General features: G+C 43.4%; 1 protein-coding gene across 2 annotated transcripts in view; it reads left to right on the forward strand.

Annotated features, from left to right (window-relative positions):
• LOC120066126 (receptor-type tyrosine-protein phosphatase eta) overlaps nt 1-5,293 on the forward strand; it is a 30,622-nt gene extending 25,329 nt beyond the window's left edge. The window contains exons 6-8 of one of the 2 annotated variants that reach the window (XM_039017258.1): nt 3,180-3,440; nt 3,625-3,882; nt 4,550-5,293. In XM_039017258.1, the coding sequence (XP_038873186.1) occupies nt 3,180-3,440; nt 3,625-3,882; nt 4,550-4,827 (797 nt within the window). In that variant the 3' untranslated portion in view covers nt 4,828-5,293. The remainder of the gene's footprint in view (nt 1-3,179; nt 3,441-3,624; nt 3,883-4,549) is intronic. The other variant, XM_039017259.1, reaches the window with a different exon arrangement.
• Nucleotides 5,294-12,106: the final 6,813 nt, after the last annotated feature.

The raw sequence follows: 12,106 nt of genomic DNA on the forward strand, positions 1-12,106 counted from the left end.
GAGAAGATCATGCAATTAGATGAATGAACCAGAGGGAAACAGCTCCTTCTATAGAGTAGAGTGAACTGATGGCAGTAGAGATATGAATGAAGCCACCAATGAGACAGCCTTAAGTGTAACTGAGCGGACTGCTGGAGGGCAGTACACATTCAGGGTCACTGCAGTGGCTGGAAATGAGATTACTGAAGGCAAAAAGAAAGAGGCTTTATTTACTCTTTACAAGTAAGACGTAGTTTACAATATCTGGATTCTTAGTTTCAAGTCCGTTATGTGTCATGCTGTAGGCCTGAATGACGTTGTAAAGTATATTGTCTTTCGTCCCCTCAAACCCCCTTCCTTGCACCCACAGAGCCTGAAGAAATCAGGAACCTCACTCTTACTGAAATTCTAAATCAAATCCATCTTTATTTGCCACATGCACCGAATACAACAGGTGTAAATCTTACTGTGAAATACAGTTCAAGAAAATATTTACCAAATAAACTAATGTAAAAAATTATAAAAATGAACAATAAAATTACAATAATGAGAATATATAAAGGGGGTGCCGGTACTGAGTCAATGTGCGGGGGTACAGGTTGGTCGAAGTAATTTGTATATGTAGGTAGCGGTAAAGTATAGATAATAGCAGCGAATAGCAGCAGCGGTGGCGGGGGATGTCAATGTAAATAGTCCGGTGACCATTTGATTAATTGTTCAGCAATCTTATGGCTTGGGGGTAGAAGCTGTTAAGGATCCTTTAGGTCCTAGACTTGGCGCTCCAGTACCACTTGCCGTGCGGTAGCAGAGAGTACAGTCTATGACTTGGGTGACTGGAGTCTGACAATTTTTTGGGCTTTCCTCTGACACCACCTAGTATAAAGGTCCAGGATGGCAGGAAGCTTGGCCCCAGTGATTTACTGGGCCGGACACACTATTCTCTGTAGTTCCTTACGGTCAGATGCCGAGCAGTTGCCATATCAGGTGGTGATGCAATCAATCAGGATGCTCTTGATGGTGCGGCTGTAGAACTTTTTGAGAATCTGGGGACCCATGACAAATCTTTTCAGTCTCCTGAGGGGAAAAGGTGTTGTCATGCTGTCTTCACGACTGTCTTGGTGTGTTTGGACCATGATAGTTTGTTGGTGATGTGGACACCAAGGAACTTGAAACTCACGACCCGCTCCACTACAGCCCGGTCGTTAATGGGGGCCGGTTCGGCCCGCCTTTTCCTGTAGTCCGCGATCAGCTCCTTTGTCTTGATCACGCTGAGGGAGAGGTTGTTGTCCTGGCACCACACTGCCAGGTCTCTAACCTCCTCCCTATTGGCTGTCTCCCGATAGGCTGTCTCGTCGGTGATCAGGCCTACCACTGTTGTGTCATCAGCAAACGTAATGATGGTGTTGGAGTCGTGTTTGGCCTCGCGGTCATGGGTGAACAGGGAGTACAGGAGGGGACGAAGCTCACACCCCTAAGGGGCCCTAGTGTTGAGGATCAGCGTGGCAGACGTGTTGTTGCCTACCCTTACCACCTGGGTGCGGCTCGTCAGGAATCCAGGATCCAGCAGCAGAGGGAGGTGTTTAGTCCCAGGGTCTTTAGCTTAGTGATGAGCTTTGTGGGCACTATGGTGTTGAACGCTGAGCTGTAGTCAATGAACAGCATTCTCACATAGGTGTTCCTTTTGTCCAGGTGGGAAAGGGCAGTGTGGAGTGCGATTGAGATTGCTTCATCTGTGGATCTGTTGGTGCGGTATGGAGTGGGTCTAGGGTATCTGTGAGGATGCTGTTGATGTAAGCCATGACCAGCCTTTCAAAGCACTTCATGTCTACAGACGTGAGTGCTACGGGGCGGTAATAATTTAGGCAGGTTGCCTTAGTTTCCTTGGACACAAGGACATGGTGGTCTGCTTGAAACATGTAGGTATCACAGACTCGGTCAGGTTGAAAATGTCAGTTAAGACACTTGCCAATTGGTCAGCGCATGCTTTGAGTACACATCCTGGTAATCCGTCTGGCCCCGCGGCTTTGTGAATGTTGACCTGTTTAAAGGTCTTGTTCACATCGGCTACTGAGAGCGTTATCACACAGTCATCCGGAAAAGCTGGTGCTCTCATGCATGCTTCAGTGTTTCTTGCCTCAAAGTGAGCATAAAAGGCATTTAGCTCGTCTGGTAGGCTCTCGTCACTGGGCAGCTCATGGCCGTATTTCCCTTTGTAGTCCGTAATAATTTTCAAGCCCTGCCACATCCGACGAGCGTCAGAGCCGGTGTAGTAGGATTCAATCTTAAACCTGTATTGACGCTTTTCCAGTTTGATGGTTCGTCTGAGGGCGTAGCGTGATTTCTTATAAGCTTCCGGATTAGTGTCCCGCTCCTTGAAAGCGGCAGCTCTAGTCTTTAGCTCGATCTGGATGTTGCCTGTAATCCATCGCTTCTGGTTGGGATATGTACGTACGGTCACTGTGGGGACGATGTTGTCGATGCACTTCTTGATGAAGCCGATGACTGAGGTGGTATACTCCTCAATGCCATTTAATGAATCCCGGAACATATTCCAGTCTGTGCTAGCAAAACAGTCCTGTAGCGTAGCATTCGCGTCATCTGACCACTCCCGTATTGAGCGAGTCACTGGTACTTCATGGTTTAGTTTTTGCTTGTAAGCAGGAATAAGGTGGATCGAATTATGGTCAGTATTGCCAAATGGAGGGCGGGGGAGAGCTTTGTATGTATCTCTGTGTGTGGAGTAAAGGTGATCTATAGTTTATTTCCTTTCAACATCATCAGTGTCTCTGAGCTGGACTGAACCAGAGGGAAACAGCTCCTTCGATAGAGCAGAGCGGACTGATGGCAGTAAAACCGTGAATACAACTAACAGTGGGACAACCGTTGACATCACTGAGCTGACTGCTGGAGTGCAGTACAGAGTCATGGTCTCTGCAGTCATTGCTGATAAGATTACTGTAGAATTACCCATAAGATACTGTAAAAAAAAAAATATTGCCCCAAACCTTTTCATTAAATTGATTATGCTATCAATCTTTACATTATGCTTTTAGAGGAATGACTTTTGCACCCTACATACTTACCTTACATTTCAGTAGAAGTGTAAAAGTAGCAGGCTTCTCCTCATTTAATGAGGAATTCAATAAATAATTATGATTCCTGTGATCTTTTACCAAAATGCCCCTCTCTTGCACGCACAGAGCCCGCAATCATCAGGAACCCTACTGTCTCTGAAATCACAACATCATCTATGTCTCTGAGCTGGACTGAACCAGAGGGAAATAGCTCCTTCTATAGAGTAGAGTGGACTGATGGCAGTAAAACTATGAATACAACTACACATGAGACAGCCTTCAACATCAATGAACTGACTGCTGGAGTTTGGTACACATTCAGAGTCACTGCAGTGGCGGGAGATAACATGACAGAAGGAGTTGCTTATGTAACAAATCAAGCCACAAGTAAGTCTCACTGAAAGTTGCTTTATGCAGATTTGTTTTGCCTCAAACTGAGCTGGAAACTAACCTCAAACATCAGATGACTCTTCTCTGGCGTTTCTCTGCCTTTCTCGATTGTTCTCTTCACCGACATCCTTCTCTTTCGCTCCCCTCTTTCTCTCCCCCTCTACTCCTCTTTCACAAACAGAACCTGCTGTCATCGCAACCCCTACTGTCATTCAGACCACCACATCTCTCTTTCTGAGCTGGACCAAGCCTACAGGAGAGGCAGCAGGCTACAGGGTGGAGTTTCATAACGGAGGAACAGGGAAGGACCAACTTACATCCACAACCTCTGCCATCATAGAGAGCCTGACCCAAGGGACCCAGTACACACTCAAGGTCATTGCCATCGCCCAGGACAAGATAACAGAAGGCGACCCTCGCACAGTATACGTATACACAAGTACGACTAAAGCCCAATGATGTCAAATGGTCAAAAACTACATTTTAAATGTTTTAGTTGAATATAAACATACTATTTACAGTACACTAAATACCAAATACACTGAGTGTATAAAACATGCTCTTTCCATGACATAGACTGACCAGGTGAATCCAGGTGAAAGCTATGATCCCTTATTGATGTCACTTGTTAAATCCACTTCAATCAGTGTAGATGAAGGGGAGGAGACAGGTTAAATAATTATTTTTAAGCATTGAGACATGGATTGTGTATGTGTGCAATTCAAAGGGTGAATGGGCAACACAAAAGATTAAAGTGCCTTTGACCAAGGTATGGTAGTAGATGCAAGGCGCACTGGTTTTTCATTCTCAACAGTTTCCAGTGTGTATCAAGAATGGTCCACCACCACAAGGACTTACAGCCAACTTGACACAACTGTGGGAAGCATTGGAGTCAACATTGGCCAGCATCCCTGTGGAACGCTTGACACCTTGTTGAGTCCATGCCGATGAATTGAGGCTGTTCTGAGGGCGAAAGGGGGTGCAACTCAATATTAGGATGGTGTTCCTCATTTTTTGTACGCTCAGTGTATTTTTCTTTTATCTTGGTTAATAAGTAGAGCAAAATGTTTTTTTCCTCACTCCTTTCCCTCCATTTTGCTCTACAGAGCCCGGAGTTGTCGGCAACCTCAGTGTGATTGGAACCACAACATCGTCTGTGTATCTGAGCTGGACTCAACCAAAGGGAAACAGTTCATTCTATAGAGTAGAGGGGACTGGTGTCAGTATGAATACCACAGAAACCTCCACTACCATCACTGGGCTGACTGCTGGAGTGCAGTACAGCTTCACAGTCACTGCAGTGGCTGGAGATAAAACAACTGTAGGAGAAGGCAATACAACAACCACTTTTACAAGTAAGTCCTCTTTCAAGTTTGGTGTATGACTCAAAGGGTTTGGATACACAGGTAAGGTGAATATGTAATTGTCGAAAATGGCTAAACAAATAATTGGTTGTGGACTAGCCTATCCATAGACGGTAACTAACGTTAGCGTCTATTCAAGAAGGTATCTTCCATCCGGAGGGGTTTTGTTAAGAGCTCCGACGCTCAGTCTGAACGTTAACACGCATCGCTTGCGGTAGGACCTTATCTTTCAGATTAGCGATAAATAATAAAATGTTCAATTACTACACACACCTTTATAGGGTAAATGTTCCTACACGGCCATATTTCCTGGTAATAGCACTTGTTTACGGAAAACAGACTGCTCCGAACACCTTTGTGTAACGGATGAAAGGATGCCAGAAAAGTGTTGTAACTGTCACGTTCCTGACTTTATTTCCTTTGTTTAGTCTTTGTTTAGTTGGTCAGGACGTGAACTGGGTGGGCATTCTATGTTTTGTGTTTCTATGTTGGGTTTGTTGTTTGGCCTAATATGGTTCTCAATCAGAGGCAGGTGTTTGTCATTGTCTCTGATTGGGAACCATATTAAGGTTGCCTGTTTTCACTGTTTGTTTGTGGGTGATTGTTTCCTGTCTTTGTGTTCTGCACCAGATAGGACTGTTTTCGGTTTTCACATTTATTGTTTTGTTGCTTGTAGTGTTCACGTTATTATCTTTATTAAATCATGTTGAACACTAGCCGCGCTGCCTTTTGGTCCTCTCCTTCATCCCAGGAAGAAAGCCGTTACAGTAACAGAAAATACTGTTGGCTGCAATGGTGTTAAACCCGGTTAAAACAGTATCTATTTTGCGCTTGTGAAATAATGTTGATGTGATATGAAAGTAAAGGTCTTTATGTTTCTAGAACCGTAACACAATTGAGAATTGATTAATGTTTAGAAAGAGTATTTGGCTGTTTTGCCTGCCAGTACCAGTTTCCCTCTAAACATAAAGTCCTTGGGACTCATTTATAGCCGTACATTTCACACTAAATGTCTTTGTGCGCCATTTCTGAAAATGTCTGCTCACTTACAAAAATATAGAGATTTATAAACTTGGCACACGCCATACATACACATATTTCCCGTTATAAACCAGACGCGTTGTAAAACTGCGTGATCAAGCATTAAAACTCCGCCTGGAAAACATCCCCCATTCACCTTTTATGGTGACAATGTCCTTTCTTTGCTGTATAATTTGAAACTATTGGCATTCGGCAACGGCAGTTTCTTAAAGAAAGAGCAATGGCAATTTTGATCACATTTCTGTAGAGGTATGGGCAGACTGTTTCTAACTAAACATGCATGCTGCCTATAGTGAGTGCCTGTCCACACATTTTGCAAGATTGATTGTATATTCAAAACAATTTAAAAGTAAGCTAAATGCTACAGCCCACACTTCGATGCAAAATACTAATTGTTGTTCAATATTTAGTTTAATAGTAGTTTATTGGGTTTCTATGTCCTGCCTTAAAATTCACCTCATTTACAACGGAAATATGGGCGTTTTTTTTGTGGGGGACTTCCGAGTTTACACTTGCAGGGCGAGGGAGGAAGGAATTCATTTGAAATGGACCGCCCTTGACCGGAAATCCGTCACTCTTTCGTCCCGCCACGATTGTTTTCAGTCACGGGTAGCATGTGGGTGCTTTATATGCGCTACAGTCAATTACGAGTGCATGTCTACTTATTAACTATATAATTATTCATATACGCCTACTGTATGATAGCTAGAAAATCAATTAGCTAACTCACGTTAGCCTGCCTAGCTGGAACTTCTGAAGGAAAATGTTTTATTTCTACAATTTCCAAGAGCTAACCAAACAAAAACATCATTACTTTTACGAGAGGTGTTTGTGCATTAGTAGCACAATTTCTAACTTATTTACACTTACATGTTTTTACTTACACTTGTATGTTGACTCCATAGTGACGTTGAGGTTTTAAGTTTTGGCTGACTTTTCTTAGCGGATGTACAATCATCGCGAATTGAATTATGGGGCGTTTCAGGCCCCTAAGTGAACATAATTGTACACTCGCAAACTCCATTAAAACCGAGGGCTGGGGGGCTTATGCTGCAAACTTCCCTTGCTTGGCTAATCATTTGGACCGACGACAAAAATGGCCGCGGGTATTCCCCCAAGGGTATAAGCCGAGGGTAAGTGGACGAGGGTGTGTCTTTTGAGTTTGAAACGCAGGCAGGGGCTTCACCATCCGAGATCTGCTGTATGAGAGGAAGGTAAAACCTTACCATACCAGCCTTCACTCAGAAAGGAGACCAGCTGTCTGACGAGGATGTCACGAGAAGGATAGCTAATGTACCTATACATGTTGAGAGAGTTATGAGACGACTCAAGGTGTTCAAAATCCTCTCCCAGACTGTTCCCATCAACCTGACGCACAAAATGGACAAAGTCCTTAAGAATATGTGCAGCACTTGTTAACATGCAAGGTGAGATGATCCATGAGGATGCCGAGTGAGCAGTGAGAATGTTCATACATATGAAATGTAACTATATACACTATAATTTCATCCACATGAGATACTGTGTGTGTATATATAGTTTCCTATTTAATCTGAATCGTTTTAATGTTCCTACACTTTGCCTGTTCCTGATAATTACAGGCATTCAATAGGTGCAGTGATCATGCCTTCTTCAATCTATTTAAAATGCATTTTCTTCAACACCAAAATGTCTCTGACAGACCAAGAGGGAAGACAACTGTTTACGAAGTGTCACATTGTTTTCTTAATTTGTGCCCTTGAAAACCAAACCCAGAATCAAACTGAAAACACCCTTAAGACATGCCTCCTTGTCCTTCATTTCAAAATGTTAAGTATCAAAGAAAATGACAGAGTAGAATTTCATAGTGTTTTTATTAACACCACAGTCTGCCAAGTGCAAGATGAATTATGGTATGCTTAGATAAGTTCATGAAGTGCCATATGAAAAGAGCTATACAAGGTACAATAAATAATATTCCTAAATCATGAGTTAACTGTAGGCATGTAGGATGAGAGCTGTACAAGGCAAGATATAAAAAAAACACCAAGAATTATGCAAATATAAATCAGGTAAATGTGCATATGAAGAGAAGTGTGCAAGACAAAAAAAACACCAATCAAGAGTTCTGCTTAGATAATAAGGTAGAGCTGACAAGAGAGCATTACAAGGCACAACATATAGGAACTATTTAAAAACACAGAAGTATTAGGACCCTATATACCACAGATGAACATATTTGGAGCAGAGTTAGTCTGCCTGACGGGAGTCATCTACTATCCTTGGCAGCATAATGTGTGAAATAGAATCCCCTCAGTTCAGGGATAACATCAGCACAGAACTTCACATCAAAAGGCACATCAATAACAACCTGCTCGGATGGAGCAGGTTGCTAAACGACTTAAATGTAATGACGACTTAAACGACTTAAATGTAATGGAGATGTAATGGAGACCAGACAAGCAGTTTGCATCTCTCGAATCCTGTGTAGAACATGCCTATTTGCACCTGCATGTAGTACCCACGGGCTCCATTAGGTTGCAGCTAAGGAACCCCATCCACCAGCTTCACATCAGTGAGTTTGCCAGAGAACAGTTCAGTCAGAGAATCACACTTCTTACTCAGAACAGGACATTTGATTTCTAGAAGTTCTTGAGAGTTGAACACTCCATCTGGCTCCTTGACACTCACTACTGTGCCTCTACTCTCCAGACTAAACCCTTAACTCTCCGTCCATGTGTAGGCCACCTGCTCATTCCCCTTGCCATATGTAGTTGCGGAGTTCCCATGGAAGCTGGGGAAGAGATGCTCCTGCACAGTTGTCGGGATTTGTTGAAGTGCGCACAGGAACCTTCTTTGCTGAGCTAGCAGTGATCCGAAGTTTACGAGCCTCATACCACGCACGGGAGGCACTCTGTGCTTTGGTGACCTCCTCCAAGCTGGCACACTTACACTCCTCCACCGTAACATAAACGTCATAAAATGACAAGCATTTCTGTCACTGCATGTTGATGCCATGTTCACCATGAGGCTGCTGTAGCTGTGTGGCTGCTGCTGTAACCTGATGACTGACTGGTTTAGCTGTAGAAGGCTCCCCACTGGAACATTGGCCCCTTCCAAACTCTTCTTAAGTGTGTTGTGGGAATGGTACGCAGGATTTGGAGGTAGAGATGGAGAAGCGGCTGGGGTGCTGTCAGAGAAGCATTTTTGGAGCTAAATTCCGCTGCGTCCCCGAGTTCCACAGACATTGCTCATCTGTACAGGACACCCCTGTCAACCCTCCATACACAGCATTCTGCACCTTCAACAAAGCACTACTGGTAGAATAGTCAATTACAGTACAGAACACTAGTTTACATGGTGTTCACAGCTGACTAGTTTACACAGTTTCCTTTTAAATTGTAGGGTCCCAAGCCCGGATAAAGGAGGAGGGTTGGAATTGTGACATAAAAAAAACAAGAATCGACAGAAGAAAGTTCATTTGTAGTTCTAAACATATTTAGGGTGTTTTATACTCACTTTTTGTCTCTCCCACGACATTATTCCTCTCTCCTACAGCATCCATCACAATTACATGCACATGGCCAATTATGCAAATTAGGTGATGCCGTCATTTAGCGACTTTTAGGACAGCCAATAGCTACTTTCCTTACTGAGGAGTTGGCAACACTGTAGACGAGACTAAATAATTGAAGATGTCTTCGTAGGTGATATGTGGCCATTTTTTCATACCGTCCTCCCACCCTTGAATAATCCGCGGGTGTGGCACAGACTTTCCATTCGACTTTGAAAGGTTTTTCTTGGTATGATCCCACGACATTTTTGAGCTAGCTAGCTAACGTTTGCAAAACGCAAGAATGCCACAACAGAAGTCTGAGATGAAATAGGCAATGATGTCACGCTCCTATCGCACAGCAGCAGTAGCCTACCAATAATGTTACAATGTGTACATAAACTACCGGTCTATTTGCTGTTTAAGTCTTTAGCAGTAAGGACTGTGTCAGTTTCTGAAAGGGAAAACAATAGCAAATAGTTGTGGACCTGGCAGCACAACGTTTGACTTCAATAATGTTTTGCATCTGCTTTTCCCCCAACCTAAATATTATGGGCTGCACGCGAATTCTGAAACATTGTCTAGAGCAGGCAACAAATAAATAAATGCAAGTACAGTAATTACCGTAGCATACAGTGCATTCGGGAAAGTATTCAGACCCCTTGACTTTTTCCACTTTGTTAAGTTACAGCCATATTATAATTTATTTTTTTATTTTTATCCCTCATCTATCTTCACACAATACCCCATAATGACAAAGCCAAAACATGTTGTTAGAATGTTTATCAAATGTATTAAAAATAAAAAACAGAAATACCTTATTTACATACAGTGGGGAGAGCAAGTATTTGACACACTGCCGATTTTGCAGGTTTTCCTACTTACAAAGCATGTAGAGGTCTGTATTTTTTTTATCATAGGTACACTTCAACTGTGAGAGACAGAATCTCAAGAAAATCACATTGTATGATTTTTAAGTAATTAATTTGCATTTTATTGCATGACATAAGTATTTGATACATCAGAAAAGCAGAACTTAATATTTGGTACAGAAACCTTTGTTTGCAATTGCAGAGATCATACGTTTCCTGTAGTTCTTGACCAGGTTTGCACACACTGCAGCAGGGATTTTGGCCCACTCCTCCATACAGACCTTCTCCAGATCCTTCAGGTTTCGGGGCTGTCGCTGGGCAATACGGACTTTCAGCTCCCTCCAAAGATTTTCTATTGGGTTCAGGTCTGGAGACTGTCTAGGCCACTCCAGGACCTTGAGATGCTTCTTACGGAGCCACTCCTTAGTTGCCCTGGCTGTGTGTTTCGGGTTGTTGTCATGCTGGAAGACCCAGCCACGACCCATCTTCAATGCTCTTACTGAGGGAAGGAGGTTGTTGGCCAAGATCTCGCGATACATGGCCCCATCCATCCTCCCCTCAATACGGTGCAGTCGTCCTGTCCCCTTTGCAGAATGTTTCCACCTCCATGCTTCACGGTTGGGATGGTGTTCTTGGGGTTGTACTCATCCTTATTCTTCCTCCAAACATGGCGAGTGGAGTTTAGACCAAAAAGCTCTATTTTTGTCTCATCAGACCACATGACCTTCTCCCATTCCTCCTCTGGATCATCTAGATGGTCATTGGCAAACTTCAGACGGGCCTGAACATACGCTGGCTTGAGCAGGGGGACCTTGCGTGCGCTGCAGGATTTTAATCCGTGACGGCGTAGTGTGTTACTAATGGTTTTCTTTGAGACTGTGGTCCCAGCTCTCTTCAGGTCATTGACCAGGTCCTGCCGTGTAGTTCTGGGCTGATCCATCACCTTCCTCATGATCATTGATGCCCCACGAGGTGAGATCTTGCATGGAGCCCCAGACCGAGGGAGATTGACCGTCATCTTGAACTTCTTCCATTTTCTAATAATTGCGCCAACAGTTGTTGCCTTCTCACCAAGCTGCTTGCCTATTGTCCTGTAGCCCATCCCAGCCTTGTGCAGGTCTACAATTCTATCCCTGATGTCCTTAAGCAGCTCTCTGGTCTTGGCCATTGTGGAGAGGTTGGAGTCTGTTTGATTGAGTGTGTGGACAGGTGTCTTTTATACAGGTAACGAGTTCAAACAGGTGCAGTTAATACAGGTAATGAGTGGAGAACAGGGGGGCTTCTTAAAGAAAAACTAACAGGTCTGTGAGAGCCGGAATTGGTGATCAAATACTTATGTCATGCAATAAAATGCAAATTAATTACTTAAAACTCATATAATGTGATTTTCTGGATTTTTGTTTGAGATTCCGTCTCTCACAGTTGAAGTGTACCTATGATAAAAATTACAGACCTCTACATGCTTTGTAAGTAGGAAAACCTGCAAAATCGGCAGTGTATCAAATACTTGTTCTCCCCACTGTAAGTATGACCCTTTGTATGACACTTTGCTATGAGACTCGAAATTGAGATGCAGATGCATCCTGTTTCCATTGATCATCCTTGAGATGTTTCTACAACTTGATTCGACATGATTTGGAAAGGCACACACCTGTTGAGAGTGCATGTCAGAGCAAAAACAAAGCCATGAGGTCGACGGAATTGTCTGGGGAAGGGTACCAACACATTTCTGCAGCATTGAAGGTCTCCAAGAACACAGTGGCCTCCATCATTCTTAAATGGAAAAAGTTTGGAACTACCAAGACTCTTCCTAGGGCTGGCCAGCTGGTCAAACTGAGCAATCGGAGGAGAAGG

This window comes from Salvelinus namaycush, chromosome 21 (assembly GCF_016432855.1).
Source record: "Salvelinus namaycush isolate Seneca chromosome 21, SaNama_1.0, whole genome shotgun sequence".
Taxonomy (NCBI): Eukaryota; Metazoa; Chordata; class Actinopteri; order Salmoniformes; family Salmonidae; genus Salvelinus; species Salvelinus namaycush.